The 20,829-nt window shown below is 52.4% G+C and overlaps 1 protein-coding gene across 1 annotated transcript in view; it reads left to right on the top strand.

Moving 5' to 3' along the window:
• Positions 1-20,829, top strand: part of ANO2 (anoctamin 2) — a 363,940-nt gene that overhangs the window by 24,490 nt on the left and 318,621 nt on the right. Inside the window, exons 2-3 of the mRNA XM_054507219.2 lie at positions 3,156-3,340; positions 4,580-4,906. Coding sequence (XP_054363194.1) covers positions 3,156-3,340; positions 4,580-4,906 — 512 coding nt within the window. The remainder of the gene's footprint in view (positions 1-3,155; positions 3,341-4,579; positions 4,907-20,829) is intronic.

The raw sequence follows: 20,829 nt of genomic DNA on the forward strand, positions 1-20,829 counted from the left end.
TGAGGTGGAGATATCAGCAGGCCGGGTTATGCAGGGTCTCGCAGCTTGAGAGTGGTGGGAAGCTCCAGAAGTCTTCACGTATGCAGGTGTCATAGCCAGGTCGACATTTTGAAAGGACCGCCCCCCCTCCCCCATTTTGGGGAATAGTGAAGGAGAGCGATGGTAGCAGCTGTGGGGTGGGGGGGGGGTTTGTTGGGAGGCTGTTGGAGTAAGCCAGCTGAATGAGCATGGTAGTTTGGACTAGGGTGCTAGTCAGGGAGGTGGTGAAAAACAGGTGGATTTGGGGGATAGTTAGGGTAAAATTCCTAGGATTGGTGACACAGTGGCTGTGGGCATGGGGGCAGAAAGCTGTCAGGGCTGCCTATGGATTTCTGGTCTGGGGGCTGAATGTAGCGATGGCCTTCATAGGGTCGGGGAATACTGGAGGAGAGTCCTCTTGCAGAGCAGGTCATAAGTTTGGTTTTGGACATGTAGGTTTTGAAGGGGACTCTGAAGCATCCAGGTGGAGATGCCAGGTAGGCAGGAGGATGTTTGGATCCAGGGGCTAGAAGAAAATAAGGGTTCAAGATAAAATGCTGAAGGTCATGAGCACATAGGTGATAATTAAGGCTGTAGGAGTGGATGAGAGTATCCAGGCATAGAGTGAGAGTGTAGAGAAGAGGCCCCAGGTCCAAGCCTTGTGAAAATCCATCCAGTTGATCCAGAGGTGGGTAAGCCATGTCCCCCATGGCACCCAGAGCCCAGGGAGGCAGCTGAGTCCTGCACAGCCAGGGATCTGTTGTGCAAGACAGCCTCCGCCAAGAGCCAAGTGAAGGGTCAATGAAGGAAAGATCATTTTCAAATGGATAACCTGTTCCATAGGCTGTATATGATGGCCTGTCCTTCCGATCAGACTCAGTTCACCTTTTTTCAGCTTCTTGGAGGAGTCCTATGTAGTGGGTTCACCTGCCCTGTTTGTCCTGATGCCCAGGCTTCACTCACCCCCCACCCCCCCGCCCCCCCATTTCATGGTGGCCAGCCGTCTTGGGTCTCTCCACCTCTGTGTCATCACTGCCTGGTGTGTCTTTCTGGAGCTGGAACAACTCAGCCATATGCTGTGTTTTCATTGTCGGGTGTAGCAGGGAGAAGGTGGGCATGAAAGCAGGGCCTCAGGCCGCCGTGGTCCATGTGTCAGAGGCAAGCAGAGGGAGCTGCTGGGATGGCTGGTGGGGCCCTGGAGGCCAGCCTCAAACCCCAGGTTGTACCTTCAGGGGCTTGTGGCTCTTGGAGAGTGGTTTGACGAAAACTCGGGGCTGACTCTGAATCTGAGCTACCTTGAGTCACAGCTGTGAATGGGAATATAGCTGTCCAGGATGCTTGAGTGAGCGTCACCTTTGTCATCTGCTCAGGTATACATCAGGGGGGTCTCGGGCTCTTTTGACATACATCTGGAGGTTTCCAAGCCTTCCCTGGGCCATAGAGCCCTGTTCTCAGTTCTGCCCTGGGCCAGGTGGTAGGCAAGCATGAGGAAAGGCACAATGGGAGAGGGATAAGGCAAGATGAAGGACCAAGGAAGGAAGCCCCTCCCTTGCCATCCTGAGCTGCGGCCCCTCCGTCCCGCCACCAGCAAGCACACCCACTGTTGCCCTTCTGTGTTCCCTCCCCTGCCTTTCAGAACCCGTCCACCCTTCAAGACCAGCGTCAGGCTCAGTTCCTCTGGAAACCTTCCAGCCTTGCTGGTCTCCCGCAGTAGGGACCAGAGCCCACGGTTGTAGAAGTGACTTATGAGAGCCCTGCTCCGCCGGCCCTCGTTGTGCTTCCTGCCTGCCGGCTTTGTCTTCATGGAGAGACGATCAGGTTATCCAATACAGGCACGAGTGTTCTAGGGCTCGCGAGCTGTCCCGCAGAGAGCCGGGCGCATAAGGGGCTGTGCCGCAACCTGGTGACTAACCGGTCAGAAGCTCAGTTCCAAGCTGCTTTTTGTTCATTCCTTCTTGTAGCAGGTATTAGGGCTGAGCTGGATGTCCCTGCTGTGATTTCTTCTAACACGCAGCTCAAAATGAAAAGGATAATAATTATAATCACCACCTTTCATTGCACATGTGGGGGCTGGTGACTGCCCTGGGTGTCTTGCGTATGTATCTCTCCTTCGGTTTCTCACCACAACCCTGCCAGTTTGGGATTCTCATGTTACAGGTGGAAGGAACAGGCTCAGAGAGGTCTCAGGGCAAGTGGCAGAGCTGAGAGGTAAGCCCAGGCACCCCGCGCTGTGCTGCTTGGCTGGAGAGTATTTCTCAGAGTTGGGGACAGATTGGGTCTGGTCAGCCTCGAGATCCTGGCCGCTCGTGGGCCCTGTCTGGGGTGTTTTGGTGCAAAGTGGTGTATTTAATGCTCCGGTCCCCTCCAGTTCTGACATTCTGCAATTCTGTCACCAGCCTGTGTCCTTTCCCTCCAGGGGTGAAGCTGGAAATTCTCTGAAATAGAACTGGCTCCCACTGTAGGTTGTTAGGGGGCCTGCTCTGGGGAGGGCTGAGAAGGGGCTGTGGAGGTCCGAGGCCTTGGTGGAGGCAGCGGGTGCATGGGAACCCCTCAAGGGCATTGGAGACAAGGCTTTTGTCAGAGCAGGCTTCGGCCCTCAGGGGACCCACAGTTGGTCTGTCTGTCCTTGCTCTCTCCTCAAGGGGCGTGAGAGCTGGTCAGGGTGCTGGCTGGCCTGGCTGCCCTGGGAGAGACCCTAAAACTCAAGCCTTTGGCATGAATTCAGGGTGTCTCTTCAGGGAGTGCTCCACCCACCCTGGCTCACTTGAGCCGCTGTCTCATCTTGTCTGGGACTTATAAGATTATGACAGCCATCATCTGAAGGAGCTTCTGCTGGTGGCTCCAGGCCCTGTGTGTATGTTCGTGTGTGTGTATGTGTGTGTGTCTCTCTGTGTGTGTGTGTGTGTGTGTGTGTGTGTGTGTGTGTGAGTGAGACTCTCTTCCTCATCCCACTGCTTCCTTCTACACACTCCCCTGCCCTGTGGCCAGGGTGACTCTGGCTAACCAAGGCTGTGAGGAGGTGTGGCCTTTTTCTTAGGGATTTCCCAATTTCCCTCCCTCAGTGCCTCAGTTTCTCTGTGTCCTGGGTTTCCTGTCACCTGAAGCTGCTTTGCCTCCTTTGTCTTTCCCTCTCACAGATATCCCCTTGCTCCCTGGCTCCCCACGCCGGCTGAGCTCCCGGGCAGTGGCCAGAGGAGGCCAGGGCCCCAAACATGGACAGCAGTACCTCAAGGTGCCGGGTCCTCAAGCCCCCAGCCAGCAGGGCAGTTCTGACGGAGAATCTGGCCCGCCGTCACGGGGAGGAAGCTCCCGCAGCGGCTCGGTGAGTGCTGGGGTGGGGTAAAGGCTGGCCCTGCTGGGGGCCCCAAGGGAGCCTCTTGACTGGGGCACCCTCCAGCTGGGGGGCAGGTGTGTGTATTTGTGTGTGTGTGTGTGTGTGTGTATGTGAAAGAGAGAGGGAGAGAGAAATAGGCCCGGGGTTTTTGTGAGAGCCTTTTCCTCTCTGTTTCCAAGTCCCAGCCACGCTGGAGTCTCATGGGCAGAGGACAGATAGAGAAGGGGAGGTGTGAGAGGCCACGTGGTCCCACCTGTTGGTCTGCAGACTCCCTGGCTCCCCTCACAGGTCTGAGGACCCAGACCTCTGCCGGGGCTGCTCAGAGGCTCTCCCCTGTGCCTGGCGCTTCATCTGGTTGCCCAGGTGACCTCTCAGGTGGCTGCAGAAGCAGATGGGTATCAAACCAGTAATAAACAGGGAAACACCCACAGGGAGGGAGGCAGGTCCCTCTCCTGCTCCGCCTTATTCTTTCCCCTCCTTTTCTCTCAACCTCCCACCTCCGGGCTGGCTGAGAGCAGAAGTTGGTCCCCCTGCTGCGGTCTCTGGCAGGGTCCCTCCTGGTGGCTGCAGAGGAGGAGGAGGAGGAGGATGTGGGTCTGAGAGGAACATAGTGTTGAGTGAATCCCTGTGGGGTGGGCCTGGGGTGGACCCGGTGAGAAGAAATTGCCCTTTGTTCCAATGGATCCAGAGAACTTGCCGGTGAGTAATCTGTGTGTGGAAGTACGCGTGTGTTTGCAGGCCGGCCAGCAGAGCTGCAAGGAGATGGGTATGTGTGGGTGTGTTCCAGTGCGTGTGGAGGGCTGTGTGTGTGTCAGAGTGCCCTGGGGTGCTGGGAGTGTGCACAGATGTGCGTGCAGGGGAGCTGGTGTGAGGGTGCCGTGTGTAGGTGCTCTGTGTGGCTCTGGTGTGAGGGCACGCACAGACGTACAGGGCTTTGCTGCTGCATGTTCAGTCCGTGTGCGCGAGCGTCCGTGTGTGCGTGGTTGCCAGAGCGGGTCTGAGGGCACTGGTGGCCGGGCTGTGGACAGGTGGGTGGAGGGCTGTGTGGGCTGGGTGTGGCAGCAGAACGTAGGCCACTCTGTGCTTTTACTGGGGGAGTTGGGGCCTTTGGGCCTGAGGGGCTTCCTGGTCCACCTCCCCAGGCCCAGAGCACAAGGTCAGCCTCCTCCGTCGCTCGCTCTTCCTCACTGGACCTCGCTGTCCCTGTCCTGTTCTCTCTCTTTCCAGGTCATCAACAACTACCTGGATGCTAACGAGCCAGTGTCCTCGGAGGCCTGTCTGAGCCGCATGCACTTCCACGACAACCAGAGGAAGGTCGACTACGTGCTCACCTACCATTACCGGAAACGTGGGGTGCAACCTGGCCTGGGCTCCCCTGGCCAGTCGCTGGCGATTGTCTCTAATGGGGAGACAGGCAAGGAACCTCATGCTGGGGGCCACGGTGATATTGAGCTGGGGCCACTCGATGCCCTGGAGGAGGAGAAGAAGGAGCAACGAGAGGAATTTGAGCACAACCTGATGGAGGCTGGGCTGGAGCTCGAGAAGGACTTGGAGGTGAGGTTAGGCATGTGGCAAAGGGCCGTGGGATGGGTTGGCCCTGCAAGTTTGGGCCCCTGGTGATTGGTGTCATCTGCAGGGAGCATTGGCTTTGTTCTGGCAGGTGGCATTTTTTTTAATTTGGTGGGCAAACCAGATTTTCTTGTTCAAAGACTTGAGGGAGAGTCTTTGGTGCAAGGATGTGCCAATCTGTTCTGTGGGCGTTGGCCTGGTTAGAGATTGGAGGCAAGTCATTTCTTGCTGGTGCTCAAAGACCCCATCCCGTGGCCTTCTTCAAAGGTTTCATTGAGATGAAGACCCAGATTGCCTGTTGAACTTGGGATCACATTCCTCTATAGGGGATATACTTCACTAAGGAATGTGCTTGCCTGGGGCCCTCTGAGGGAGGTGCTTCATTGGAAACTGAACATTGGACATGTTTTATCAACTTGTGAGCGATATATGTTCTCAACTTTGGTCAGTAGCAGCTTAAGGGAATCCATGGAAATCCATTTATCTCCATATCCATCTATCCATCCTTCCATCCATTCATTCATCCATCGATCCATTTCTTCATATCACAGTGATCCTTTAAAGATGACCTGCCCTAACCATCCCCTCCATACTCATCTTCTACCTTTCTTACCCTCCCGCACCTGCTCCAGCCCTTTGGCCTTATCTTGGTTGTGTTTTGGTCACCCTTACCTCAGGGTCTTTGCACTGGTTGTCCCCACTGCCTTGGGCACCCTTCCCCAGACCTGTGCATGCTTATTCCCTCACTTCAGACCTCTGCCTAAATGTTATCTCTTTCCAGACATCTTCCTGACCATCTAGCTATAGTACTCCCACCCCTTCACTCTGTTCCTTGACCATGCTTTACTTTCCTTCATCACACTTAGCATTGCTACCTGAAACAACATGATAGATTTGGTTTTTTACCTGTGCCCCAACCAGCTTCATGAAGGCAGGGGTCTTGTTTGGTTCACTTCTATATCCCCAGCACCTAGGACAGAGTCTGAAGAATAAAGTAGTGTAGTAGGCGCTTAACAAGTGTTAGTTGAATAAATAAGTGATCTCCCCGAATCTCACGTTCCTCATCTGCAAAACAGTTAAATGCCCTGCTGGGCTGTAGTTTTACAGGCCCCATCAATAGTTGGGGCAATGAAAACACCTAGCACAATGTGTAATACGTAGTAGGTGCTCAATAAATGCTCATTAAGACTCTTTTAAATAGAGTCATGCTGAGGGGTGTGGTGCCATTCTCACCTGTTGTGTAAGATTCAGGTTAATACCCCAAACTGGAAGGGGCCCTCAGGGGTCATTCATCCATTTCTCTCACCCCAGGAAGGATGGCATGTGGCTTGGCTCAGACCCTTGTCCTCCTGACCTGTACTGCTTATCCAGACCCTTAACCTTGGAGGTGCTTCTCTCAATCTTTCCACCAGTGTAGGGACATTGTGCTCTTTGAAGACTAACTGGGGCTCCCTTGCTCCCTTGATTTTCACTTTTTAGAACCCAGAGCTCACTTGGTTCCTCGAACTGGAGTCTGGTGGGAAGGTTTCTTGAGGCAGTGGTTTGTTCTGAGGACCAGACAAGGAGCTCCTGGCACTGCTGCTGTGGGAGGCTCAGTCCCCACACCTGTCTCTGTGTGTCAGGGAGTGGAGGCCTGGGCCTTGTTCAGCTCCTCAGTTGGGAAACAGCATCATGCTCAGGAGGGTGGACTCTGGAGCCCAGAGACAGATGTTCACATCCTGGGTCTGGCATCAACGAGCCTCACAGTCTTGGGTGAATGACTTGCTCCTTGGGAGTCAAAGTTTCCAAGTCTGTGTAAAGAGGATAGCAATACATTCTTCATTGGGTTGTTTGAAGAGGAAAACAAGACAAGTGAATTAAATACTTAGTAACAGTGCCTGTCACTGCTATTATTATTGTTTAGAGTTGCCAGATTGAGCAAATTCAAGGTGCCTAGTTACATTTGAATTTCAGATCAACAGCAAATAACTTTTTAGCAGAAGTATGTCCCATGAAATATTTGGGACCTAGTTAGGTCCTTAAAAAATTGTTTGTTGCTGATCTGAAAGTCAAAGGTAACTGTCCTGGCAACACTTTTTTTTTTTTTTTTTAATATTTTATTTATTCATTTGACAGAGAGAGTGAGCACAAGCAGGGGGAGTGGCAGGCAGAGGGAGAGGGAGAAGCAGGCTCCCCGTTGAGCAGGGAGCCCGATGCGGGGACTTGATCCCAGGACCCCGGAATCATGACCTGAGCTGAAGGCAGTCGCTTAACCGACTGAGCCACCCAGGCGCCCCTCGGCCCTGTATTTTGAGCCCACTCGCGTTCTGCATGTGCGTCTAACCCATTTTTCTTAGTGGATGAGCGCTTTGCAGACACTGCGGTTACCTGGTCACTTCCCTAAGGATATTGGGCACCCACGTTGCCTCCAAGTGTGTGCCACCCCAACAAGATGGAGTAGGAATTGTCCCCTCCTTCCGGGCCAGCAGTCCTGGATCGTCTTCTGCTCACCCCCTGCCCCAGCCTCCTGTTGGTGCTAAACACTGGCTGGCGATTCATCAGCTGGAACCTCTGAGGGCCCGAGCAGCTCTTCTGGGGGCCTGTTGGGGCCAGCACAACTCTTCACTGTGTCAGGATGCTTGGTCTCTGCCTTGAGCAGAAGCCTGCAGCTGACACCTCACAGGAGCGAGGCCGCCGCTTGGCTGCACCAGGGCGGCAGCGTGGAGGGCAGGTGTAGTTGGCCCCAGCTGCTCGGCTGTCCCTGCCCTGCTGGGCTACACCGTCTTTTAGGCTCTGGTTTCAATCTGATTTTCAAATAAGTGGAGAGGAAATGGGTTTCTATTAGAGACCCATTAAAAATCATTCATTTAGCCTTACAGATCAAAAGAACTTTGCATGCATCAAATCCTAACTGATTGACTATCATAGGAATCATTTCCGACCCTGGTTGCTATCTGAGTGTGCTTGATACAGGATGATGATGGGTGCATACCTTCCATTTGGTGTTTCACTTTTTCATTCAGTGGGCGAGGTTCCATGTATTACATTGTCCATGTTCATATTTTAAAGGCCATTTGGTGTTTATCAGATGACTAAATGACAGTTTGCATATATGTTTTCTTACGTGTAGGCATTCAATTACAATTTCATTTAAAGACATTGCTGGAGATGCCTGTGGGCCTGTGGGTGGCAGAGACACCTGCCTCCTCACTGCCAATTTGGACACATGAGGGTGACCTGTCTGGAGATGGGCATCGCTGCTGAGTGGGAGGTGAATGTGAGCATTCGAGGGACTCACCCACCTCAGGCCTTCAGACGGGGTTGTGGAGTGGGTGGGCTGAGGAAGGCTTTCTGTGACACACCTCCTCCCAACCTCTCCCAAGCCTCCTGCCCTGACCCAGACAGCTGGAAGGACAGAGGCACAGGCTCAGATGAACGAGGGGCACCAGGGGGATCCCAGAGCCAGGTGTAGTGCAGTGCACGTGGTGGGCCCGGGGCACGTGTGGACTTGGGGTGTAAAGGCCTTCTCCCACCCCGCAGGCCCTGAAACTCCAGCAGGCATGGCCCACAACTTCATCTGTGTGGGCAGCTGGACCTTCCAAACTGGGAATGGAGGAGAGGGCATTGCCGGGGGTGCCGGGGGCCCCCTTGCCCTGGGCTAGCTCTCCCGGGATTTGGGCACCAGAGAACCGATAGCAGAAGCTGCCTTTATTCAGCATGATCTGGCATCTCTGGCAGGTCCCTGGGCGGCTTTGGGCAGAGGCAGGCATGGAAGGGGCAGAGTGCCAGCCGGGAGGCGCCAGGGGCCCACAACTTTATTCAGGAGGCAGCGCTCCCCTCTCTGACTTGGTATCAGGTGGGAGCCCAGGACTGAACAAATCCCTTCCTTCTCTGCAGAGAGGAGACCTTCCCACAAGCCACAGGATAGCCCCGACACCTGACTATTTGCCTTGTAGCCTTGGACGTCTGGCATCTCAACCTGAATTACTATACTGAGCCAGAGAAAGAGGCTAGGGGACAACTGAGGTATAGGACATCATGATCTCCCCCGGGGGCTCATTTAGGGGAAAAAAATGTGGGCCAAGAAAATTTGAATGTCTTTTCATTTTCTTAAACCTAGAGGCCACTGGTTCTTGACCTTTGTCATCACGGCCTGTTCCCACTTCCCTTTTCAGAAGGGCTTTTATACATCTGATTCAGCAGTTGGTTGGATCATGTGTCCTCCTAGGCCTCTGGACGGAGCTGGGATGACTTTGGGAAGTTGCTCTCTATCATTAATCTGTGGTTTTAGGGGAGGAAACCAACTTCCCTGATTGCCTTCTGTGTGCCTGCTAATGTGGACTTGTGCTCCGTCAGTTAGTCTCGTGAACCCCTGCCAGGTGCCTGTTACCCTCATGTCTCTAAGGAGGTGAGAGAGGCTAGTGTCTCTATCACGGGGACGTCTACAAAGTGATCCAGCTGGGATTTGAACTCCGTCTGAGCTTCTGGGGTCTTTGTCATACCAGGGCTGACTGCCAAGCCCTCGAGAGCACCTTCCTATTCCTCCTTCCCCGGAATTCTTAGGAGAGGCTCCAGGGAACACAGGGGAAGAGGCAAATGTGGATGTAATGACGCCCCGGTGCGTGCCGGGTCTTGGTGGTGGCTGCTGCGTGCTCACGAGTGCGGGAGCTCGCGCACTGCTGACGACTTGGCTCGCGCTAAGGGCTTAGGAAACCGGGCTGATTTCCCCCGGCTTTGCCTGTGTTCCTGTCCTGTGTGCCCCACCCTGACGCCGCAGGCGGGAGCCTTCGGCTTCTCACCTGCCTCTCTTTCCCGCCCCCAAGGGACCTTCAGGGGACACAACAAAGGCAGCCCCGGCAACCCCTGCCCCTGGGACTGCACAGCTGAGCAGGGCAGAGCCTCCGCGGGGCTGGCTGGACCTCACTTCCCCGGGGAGGCCTCTCCGCAGCCTGGGCAGGGGTACAGAGAGAAGGGAAGAAGTCAAGCCGCCCCCAAACTGGGGACATTTTTCCAAGGAGTTTAAAAAATTAACAGTATCCTCACTCGATGCTAATGGCATCCCCGCTGAGGTGGTCAGAGCGGCTCTTGTCCCCTTGTCATAGGAAACCTAAAACGCCTTGTCAGGCCGGTGAGGAGCCGGGCTGGGCCTTGCAGCTGCTCCCCCTGTTCCCTTAAAACGACTGTCCAGGGGCGGCATTTTGTCTACACAGACCCCTACCCGGAGATGAGCAGTGTCCGGGTTGTGAAAGAGGTCGTGCAGTGGGTCTCGTGGAAGGCAGGCCGAGGGTTTCTGCCGCTGGGGTGTGGCTCCCTCTCAGGTCCTTCACGCCTGGGGTCTTTCGTCTATTGGCCAGGGCTTCCACAGCTCTCTAGGGTTCCTCAAAAGGGGCTGGAAGGAGTGTCCCACCCTACAGAGCAGAGGGCAAGATGCCTGGCCTGGCTGAGGGCCCCTGCCTGGGCACCACCAGAGCTGGCTGTCTTTCCTGCTGGTTTTCTGTTACCAGGTGCAGCCGGTGAGGTATAAGAAAATGCGACCATGGGATATTAGAACTGGGAGGGCTTTGGATCATTTCTTTCACTTCTGTCAGAGAGCAGGGCCTATGGTTGAGAGGATGTGGCTTGTACAAGCTCATGTAGCTAGTTAATGTCTTAAGTAAATGAAATCTTGGTGATGGGGAGTCTGCGCTACAAGCAAGTCAAGAGGGTGAGCTTCCTTCTGTTCAGTCTGTCGTCCTTGTAGCTGAGTTCCCATCTTCTTGCATGGCCGAGGTCCGACGGGTGCTCCTGGTCCCACTGTGCCAGGGTCCGTGGCTGGTGCCTGTTCTCCCGTAATACGCCATGCTGGTTGTTAAATATTTTGAGTATCCCTTATGCTTTCCAAGGCTATTGGCATCAATCCCTGCATTTGGTGAAGAGGGGGTCAGGGGATAGTTGGTCTCTGTCCTGCTAATCATTCCCCTTCAGGGCAATGCTAGAGGTTTTGGTCTCTGAGAGAGACACAGAGAGAGAGAAGTCCCTTCTCCATTTGTCAGCTGATAAGTTCAAGGTTTTTGCGGGCTTTCACCTCAGCTGGGCAGTCACCTCAGCTGTAAAGACACTCAAGGGATCAGCTCCGGGGGAGACCTGCCGGGCTCTGTTTCTGCCACCCTCTCCTGCCTCTCATTTAGCAGATCTTTTTTTTTTTTTTTTAAGATTTTATTTATTTATTTGACAGAGACAGTGAGCAAGGCAGAGAGAAGGAGCAGGGGCAGAGGGAGAGGGAGAAGCAGACTCCCCGCTGAGCAAGGAGCCCATTGTGGGGCTCGATCCCAGGACCCCGGGATCATAACCCAAGCTGAGGGCAGACGCTTAACTGACTGAGCCACCCAGGCGCCCTCATTTAGCAGATCTTGACTGAACATTTGCAGGTGCCCCATCCCGGGAGCTGATGACACATGTGACTAAGATGTGGTCCTTGCCTTCAGGGGGCGCTGACCTGATTTCAGATAGTCACCTAAAGTCGATCTAAAGGTGCAGTAAGAGAGCGTACTGGGAGAGTGACAGGCTGGGTGATTCCCAGTTCTGCCTCTGCCTGGAAGCTCTTAGCTGGATCACCGTCCCTCTGCCTGCCTTGGATGCTTGGGTCCTGGCAGAAGTGAGCAGGCTGAGTCTTCTACTCTTATCAGGTCTCTCGGCAGGATTCACTCTCTGTACACTGAGCCACTGGGGGATGCTGTGCAGGTTAGAAGGTTTAGCTCAAGCGGGTGTTGTATGTGGCAGGGTCTTTGAGCCTTCGAGGTCTGGAGACACCCGGGAGTCATATCTGGTGCTTGGTAGGTGGTGAGGATGGGCCTGGGGCTGCTTCAGCCTGAAGCATCTCCTCACTGAAGACGGGGTCTCCTTGTCACTCCAGGTCAGCTCATCAGGGTGCCTTGATACCTCCTATCTGATGACCCTGGGGCTATGAAGCAGCGTTCAGGAACTCTTTAAACCTTGGGGGTTCTGTGAATAGAATTCAGGGACGGAATTTATAAACTTGGATGGTAAAAAATGGTGCTTTATTTTCACCAACACTTAACTGGAACTTAGCGGTTACTTCACCTAAGGATATGGGCACAAACCTACATTACTATGAGTTCCTGTGAGTTTGTCACCGATAGAAATCACACATAGATTCATATTGGGTTATATAGTTGTTGCATAAATCTCCAAAAGCATGGATACTCATCATTACTTTGAAATTATGATAATTTTGAGATATGCTGCCAGGTTTTGCTCTCTAATGTATTGATAAGGCTACAAGTATATGACTAGATCACGAGTTTAAATATTTTAGTAACTGTATTTCTAGATACTTCGTTCCTCCTTATTCTGTATAATTATTTTACACATCTAAAAATATTCTAAGTAGAGGTCTATAGATTTTTGACTGTCTTAGGGCTCCAAGGCCCCAAAAAGATCATGAATCCCTGCACATAACCCCTAAGACTTAGGAGAAGCGTCAGGCAGTGAGTGGTGGTCCCGCCTGGCTGCTGGGGGAAGGGAGATCCCATGGGGACACCCACTGGCTACTCCCTGGAGTCTGGCTGGCTCAGATAAGGTTCCTGAGGCGTCCTGAGGCAGGGGCCTAATTTGAGGGGCGTGCCAGCTGAGCACACTTGTGACATCAGCTGAGCCCTTACACGCTGCGGCCCCTGCTACTTGGGGCCTGCCTGGTTAATTGCATCCAGAAGCATGGGCTTTAGTCCATGATATGCTTGACCCCAAGAAGGACATGGAGAGGAAAGAGGGTTGGGCTGAGACCTGGGTTCTAGGTCCCGTTCTGCCACCCACCAGCTTCTTTCTGGACCCTGACTTCCCCATCTGGAAAAGGAGAAGCTTGGGCATCATCAGGGATTCTCAGACTGTGTACTTGAGAGTCCTGGCTTCCTGTGACTTACACGGATGTCGTCTGTGCTAAAATAAAACTTGATACTGTTTTCTCATTTAACTGGAAAATTGCAGTGATAAAGATAATTTTCTCAATTTAAAATTGTTCTTAGGGGTGCCTGGATGGCTCAGTTGATTGTGTCAACTCTTGATTTTGGCTCAGGTCATGATCTCAGGGTCGTGAGATGAAGCCCCACGTTGGCCTCTGTGCTGGCTATGGAGCCTGCTTAAGATTCTCTCTCTCTCCCTCTGCCCCTCCTCTACCCCCCAAAATTGTTTTTTTTTCCTTAAACCTTTGGAGGCTGGCCTGCCAGGAAGTACTTGCTGAGGGCAGAGGAAATGGATGAAAAGTACAAGAATACTAATGGGAGAACTTAGAATTGGCCAATCATATTTAGTTTTGCAACTTAATTTTGGTTGTGGTTTTCTGTTGTCTATCCTGTGAGTTCTTCCGCTAAAATTTGTCTTTGTCTGAATGTTGGGAATAAGCATGCTGGTATTCGAAGGACTTTTGTAAAGAGTTCTGCAAAGGGCACGATGACCTGGAGGTGTTCTAGCAGCTTTGTGGTCTTCAGGGCCCCTGCCTGCTTGGGCAGTTGTGAGTGTACGGCACCTGGGGATGCATTCTGCTAAGAAGGCTGACCTTCGTTCTGGATGAGCAGAGGGCGAGTGGATTCGTGAGTCGGAGTGGGGTGATGGCTCTCCTCCAGGGGAGATAGTGCTCATGTTTCCTTCAGGCCACGAACAAAAGCTGTAGTGGCCCTGATGTGTTCTCAGCCTTCCCTGTTCTGTGCACCATGACTGTGAGGAGGACAGACCGACAGTACTTTGGAAGCAAAAGGAAGAAGAGCTGGCAGGGTTGTTTAGCCATGTCACCGTCTCCTGAAGTGGACAGTGCCCTGTGGAGACCCCATCCCTCTTGACCTGGAGCTCAGCTAAGGTAAGAGTGTCATGAATCTCCCCAGCAGGATTCATGGAGATTGCCATTTATGGCGTGATGGCTCCCAGGAAGCCCTGGGTGGATTCTGATGGCTTCCAGAATGTGTTCACCATCTGTTGAGCATCGCAGGTTTGGGGGTCTCATCTGCTGCAGACCAGCCCACCGTGGATAGCAGCCAGACTCCGTGTCCAGCTCAGCAGTCCCGGGGCCCGGGTGCCCACCGGCATTCTTATAATTGTCTTGTTGAGTTTCCGCTCAGGGATCCATCCATTGCTGTCAGGTGTCGAAGGGTGGAGTATTTCTGGCTGTGAACGTCGTAGCTAAAGCTGTGTTTCCCCCTACTCTCTGAACTCATCCAGCCCAGGGAACTTACACTTAGCTCATCCACGGGCCCTTGGAGGGTCGAGGCTTCCCAGGCTGCAGAGAGGGCCTGTGGCGTTTTAGCACCTTTTTTAGGAACAGGAAGTCATAAGGAGTGGAATTTGATGGATATGCTGTTCTGTTGTGTTTTCTTTGTCAAGTGCAGACAGAGGAACCCCAAAGGCTTTGGAGCTGAAGCCCCGGGGCCCTAAGAGCTTGCGTGGGTTTGCTGCTGGCTCCCTGCACACACCACCCATCCCGCGTTACAGCGTTGTGTGTATTGCTATGTACTGTTCTCACCGTGCACCATGGGGTTGGAGGGGGTGCATTCAGACCAGCTCACGCCGTGGTCTGTGAGCAAGGTCTGGGAGGTCCAGCTCTGCTAGTGGCACGTTTTAGAAAACCAGTGGCTATTGGTAGGAGTTATTTCCTGCAGGTCCCCTGGACTTGCCCAGCAGCCGAATGTAGTGGGAAGAACTTTGTGTGTAGAGGGCAATGAGCAGGATTCACTGCCATGTGCTTTTGTGCAAGTTTGTCAGCCGTGCTGGATCGGTTTTCTTATCTGAGGTCTGTAGCCAGCACCTTCCACTGTTGAAAATACTTCATAAACTTCAGAAAATGAAGTGTCCTTGTTTTCACAGTTCTTTATAGGAATGGTGTGGGGTTTCCTCTTTGCCTTGGGTTTTCTTTGCCATTGGGCCTGAGTTGGCTCTCCCACATGTCCATGCTTTGCTTTAATTTTCCAATTTTTTAACCTCCCTGTGAGCTGAGTTGAATACCCCCCCATGTTCTGAATGAATTAAAATGCCTACTGTGTGGATTAGGCACCCCCAAAGGGAGGAGGAGGTGCAGGGAGTTTACTGTCTAGCTGGGAGATGAGATAGACTCATGAGGGCACATGTGCTGACTGCTGCTTTTCTGGGTCAGGAAGTCTCACCATTTCAGTTTTCTGAATACCATGATGGTGATTTTGAATACCACTGCTTACCTGTTGCAGGATTTTCAGGATCGCCATTTACTATCTGTAATTTGTTGAATATTTTTGCTAAATTGGCTCACTTTTTAAGTTTAAATTCATCTTAAAAGGAAATATTATATTGTTATAAATGGAGAACCGGTATCACTGGCCAACAAATAGACAATAATGCAAAAATAAACCACACCAGAAACAAAATAACCTTATTAATTCCTGGCTGGACACAGCTGGCTGCTGAAGATCTCAGGCTGGGGGGGCCTGCTCACTCTCGCTTGAGAAAGGAGGCTTCGCTAGTGTCGGAGGTTAAAGGTATATTGGCATCTAACGGAGACTTTATCTTTGCAGGATAATTGGAAAGGGTTTAACTTTCTCACTATTTAAAAATGCTATTTTTTTTTTTTAAAGATTTATTATTTTAGAGAGAGAGAGAGTGCATGCACGTGCACATGTGAGTGGGGGGAGGGGCAGAGGGAGCGAATGTTCAGGCAGACTCCCTGCTGAGCACAGAGCCCAACATGAGGCTCCACCTCACGACCCTGAGGTCATGACCTGAGCCGAAACCAAGAGTCAGACGCTTAACTGACTGACCCCCCCTGGGCGCCCCTGAACATGCTATTTGATACACTGTTATATCTGTCTATTATTTGATGCTCCCTGTTCCGAACTTGGGCAACATCACAGAAGCGCTTAGTACACCCTATGAACTTCACTTGTCCCTGGATAAGACTGAAGGCTTCGAGAACCGGGATTGTGTTTTCTGCTTTATTTCTTCGTACAGTGTCTGGCACGTAGTAAATACTCCACCGTGTTTGTTGAATTGATTCAGAGCATAATGTGTAGCAAAGACAGAATACTGTGGCGTCAAGGGGAGGGAGAGAGCCGTAAGAGTTGGGCTTGTCAGGGAAGGCTTTCCAGAGATGGGCCTCTCACAGCCACCTGGGACCGGTCCCTTTGCTGCTCCTCATGAGCCCTCTCCCGTTCTTCCTTCTCCTTCTTGGTTCCCTCACCTCCTTCTCCAACCAGGGAAGAGAATAAGCTGCTTCCCTCTCAGAGCCGCCTACCCTGAGGAGAAGGCTGAGGGGCGCAAAGACCCGGTTGAGGGGGGGGAGGAGTGGGGGGGAGGGGGGAGGGGGAGGAAGGGGAGAGGTTGGGTAGGGAGAGCTGGGCAGTCAGGGGAACTGCAGGCTAGGCCTGAGCTCTTACAGGCTGCCCTCAGGTCCAGCACTAAGGGGAGTCTGGTGCCCTGGGGGTTGTCAGCTGTCCTGTTGTGTCATTCCATCCTCCTTCCTCTCTAGCTGCTTCCCCTTCTTCTTTCTGCCAGCACTGTCTAGCTCTGCACTGGTGGGCAGACCCCCAGCCCCAAAGACCACTATGGTGAAGCACTTAGTGGCGGTTGTGTTTATGTGAGGCTGGTCTCTGTGATGGGATTATACAGTCCCCCAGAAAAAGACGCAGACACCATTTTCACGGGTCCGGAGCTGCCCATATGATCCATGGCTGTGCTCCGAAGGGCCGTCTGGCATTGGGACCCTACTTTCATCTATCCCTAGTAGTCCGGTGTTGTGGAGGGGGGGGTACCTGTTCTCTGCCTCCTGCCATGGGAATCTGGACCCTTCCCTCCCTGAGCATCTTACTGCTGCTTTCCAAGTTCCTAGTAATGGCCAAAATTACTTCTACTGTGCTCAGCACATCTAGTAACTCATTCAATCCTGGTAACAACCCTCTGAAGTATTTATTACTACTGTCGCTCTTGTAGATAAGAGCTGAGGTTACCCAACTTGGTCAGGGTCAATCAACTGGTGTCAGGAAGGGATTCAGACAGACCCTGAGTCTGAGCTCTCAGTCACTGTGGTATCCCATCTCTCCAGGGATAATGCTTCTGTCACCTGAGCCTGGTGTGGGGAAGGGATGGCCTTATTCTCACCATTGGGGTTGCCAGCAGTTAAAGCAGGTTCAGGAGAGGAGAAAGCAGCCTCTGAACTTGAGAGTATTTTCTGCTTACCTCTTTGCTCCCTGTGGTGCACACCTGTCTTCCCTCCTATCTCCGTGGGAGGTCACGGGTTGGGAATTGTTGCACCCCACAGATAACTTTTAATTACAAGGTTTGTACTTTGTGTTTGTGGCAAGAATCAATCCGCTCAGGATGGGCCCTGAGACCATTAGATGGGTGTGGAGCCAGCAGGCAGGGACGAGAGGCAACAGGGTTGCCCAGGAAGCGGGGGACATGGCAAGAACTGGAGAGCGCACAGGTCCGGAGCTGCTTGGGACCCCAGTAGGGAGGGCAGTGAGCCAGGGTGGAAGGTCACCTTCCTTGGAGAGCAGAGCTGGGATGATCCCCAGGTGTGTGTACTACCTTTTCCTGCCTTCAGGCAGTGGAGTGGGTATGGGGGGCCAGGTGGCGTTGGTCTTGAGTGTGCTCAGCCTTCCTTCTGTGTGGCTTCTCCCTGTCCCGTTTTCCCATCGCTCCACATCCTCTGCATGGACTCTCGGGTCTTTCCTTCAGACCCTTCACATTACCCTGCTTTGTAGCGTCTGCACTTTAATGGGGATCAAAGCTTCAGGCTTTTGGGCATCAGCAGGTGGAGCGGGGCTCTGGAAATCACACCATACTGGCTCGCTCTTTTTCCAAGAACCATGGCCCCACACAGGCCTCCCTCCTGCCTTTCCCCCAGCTGTCATAAGCCGCTTACCTTAGAGCCTAATGCTGTAACAGCCGGGTGACATTTGGGATGGAATGCCCTTAAGTGCAAAGGCTTCTCCTCTGATCTGGGATGAAGGAGGAGGATGTGATCAGTACATCTGGCGGGGCGGGGGGGGGGGGGGGGTCAGTGTTTAATGAAGGAAACAGAAGACAGACGGTCCTTCAGGGCCATGCACGATGATCCCTGTACATGTGCAGGGTTATTCCATGTGTGGCTACTTATGGAGGGGGAGTGGTTAATCTGCTCATGGCCTCCTGCGTTCTGGGTCATTCCCTCCTGCTGTTAGGATGCTCAGGAAATGGAAGCTAATTCAGTCATTAATCCTAGCCTAAGCCAAGCTGAATCAGACAGATACGCTGAGATCTTCCTCCCTCAAATGCAGAGTGTAATGCCCTCCAGGACCAAAGGGCTGTGGTTTATCTGTGCTGCCCCTCACCTTCACTGGTTTGGGTAATTGCCAACTGCCCAGACCTTGTCTGCATATGTACGTAGGTACACATCCTAACTATTCTGCTGTGACGACTGGAACCAAGGGGAACAGGGCTGGAAGGTTTCCTGAAGGAGAAAGTTTTGATGTAAGTGAAGCTGGAATGCCAGCCTGAATCTGAATCCCAGCTCGGCCACCAAGGGATGTCGAAACTTCGGCGAATCATGTGACGTCTCCTGTCCCTTCAGTTTTCTCATTGGATCTCTTTGAATTGTTTCGAGGAAGCATCTTACACATGGTGGACACTTAATATTGGTCAAGGACATAAGTGATTCAGTTTTGGTTACTATTCTAGTTCCTTAATTTCAGATCTGGAGATCTCTAAAGCACTTTGTCTTTTTCTGGCCTCTAGGCTGACCTGTCTATAAGTGAGGTGCACTCTCCCATCCAAGTGATGCCCATCTCCCTCCTGGCCTGGCTTTATGGACCAGTGGCAGATTGTGACACCTGCCTGTTGTCACATGCCCTGGGGAGCCCCCCGTTAGAAGGCTTTTTTTTTTCTTTTCTTCTTTCTGGAGTCTCTGGAAAGCTCTCTCAAACACCTTACCAGGCTGACTGGTCACTCGCCTGGAATCAGAGACACCTTCGCCTCCCTAGGTCTTCAATCTTTGTGCCCTGGTTTGAGTGGGCAGTCTCGCCCGTTACACTGAATTCTGGATTTTAAAATCCTCATCGGGCTTGAAGTGTTTTCATGTCAGTTGTTATAGTAAGTCCCTTTTCAAAGTGAATAATCAGCGTCATTGATCTGCTTTCTAAACCTGGACTTTCACATCTCAAGTTTGAAGGGAGGCACTCCCATACCTTTTCCTCTGTGCTTTGGTGGGAAATGCTATACACCGTTCAACTCTAAGCACATTCTGGCCTGTGAACCTACAGGAGGAAGAGAGAATATAAACCGGCTCTCTTGCTTGCTGGTGCGGTATCGGAAAACTCAAGAGGGAAGTTCTTCTTGGGGTCTAACCTAACTCCCTCCAGAGCAACTGCCTGTTGGTGAAGGAGCTGATCAGATGGTATGCATTTGATTGGCCCCGCTGGGTCTCATGTACCTGGAGATTTGTCTCCAGAGCCTCATTTTGAGCTCCCATGTCCTACGCAATGGAGCCAGTGGGAGGACTGGAAAATATCTTCTTTATGGGCCTGAGGAGGAGGGAGTCTGGCAATTTTGCAGATTGGGGCTCTTTTCCCAGCGTTGTTTGAGACTCAGGAGAGTTGTGTGACTTTTCCCAGATCTTGTATTTCAGTGTTTGTGGCTGGTTTGGGTTCCTCCATTTCTGTCTCCCATGGCATCGATAAACAGGCCAGCTTACTGTTTTCTGCAGAGTCACATTTTCCTTGGTGGGCTGCATGAGACGTCTGCAGGTCATCTTGTCCTACAGGCTTCCTGTGTCCATGTCCTTCAAACATCTTCCCAGAGACTTCTCCATCACTTCACATAATATGTCCCTATGCTTTGTAGTGACAAGGTTCTTTCTAGAGTCTGACTTGAACCTCTCTTGCTGCCATCACAAGCCCTTGGTCCACCTAGTCCTGGCCTCTAGAGAGACCAAGAACAGCTGTTGTGGCCCCGCCCCTGTTCCTTCCTTGTTCTTGTTGGGGTATCACCTCCGTGCATCCAGCTCGTGAATCCCCCAGCAATTTCTTTGTCACTAGATCACATTGCAAGCTCCTGTCCAAATGCTGTCTGGCCGCTTCCTGTTCCAGGCATCCCCCTCCCACCTGAGTATTTGTGTTTCAGATTATTTATCCCCAGATGCAATGGCCACATTTTTCCAGGTTGAATCTGCTCGTTGTTACTTCCTGCCTGGGTCTGCTAACATCTCCAGGTCCCTTTTGCAGCCTCCGCTTGCTGGGCGGTGTGCAGACCAAATGGAGCGAGCGGGACGGGGAGAGCCTGTTCTCCTGCTGAGAGGGGCCCCACCCCTCTGAAGTCAAGGCCCTCCCCAGGAGGACATCTGAACTGATGAGCACAGAAAGCCATCAAATGCTGCCAGTAGGGGGACGACCTACGTGGAAACCTGTCCCAGCTGTTCGGCTTTCTCGTAGTCTCCTGAGCTGAGAACAAGGGGACGCCTTCCTGCCCTCTTGGCCTTGGCTCTGTCCGAACAGCCATCACCAGTTCTAATTAAATACTCCGCAGATGAAGCCACCATGCCAGAGAAGGGGATTGGGGCCATTTCCTGTCCAGGGAGGGGGCCAGGCCAGGATGGCAGGGCCACACAAGTTAAATGCAGAGGGAGAGCGAATGCTCCACCCGTTTTTTTTCTTTTGGAAAAGGAAGAGTTTATTTCATTTTAGTTTTTTCTCTTTTATTTTATTGTAAGCCCCAATGACTCAGAACGTCAGAGTTGCAAGGGACTTTTGAGAGTCTTTAATGCTCATCTCATTTTACACATGGAGGCCCATGGAAGTTTGGTAACTTTCTGCAATTCCCAGAAGCATTATAAATGGTCCCCTGCCCTCTCGATGGGTGCTGAGTATTAGGCGTGGAAAGTTAAAATCTCTCAAGACTAGGAGACGCTCAGCAACAGATGCCTGTCCAAACAAGCCTGTCTTCCC

This window comes from Mirounga angustirostris, unplaced genomic scaffold, assembly GCF_029215605.1.
Source record: "Mirounga angustirostris isolate CCGP_5_RB_7025 unplaced genomic scaffold, mMirAng1.0.hap1 SCAF_5, whole genome shotgun sequence".
In the NCBI taxonomy this organism is placed as follows: domain Eukaryota; kingdom Metazoa; phylum Chordata; class Mammalia; order Carnivora; family Phocidae; genus Mirounga; species Mirounga angustirostris.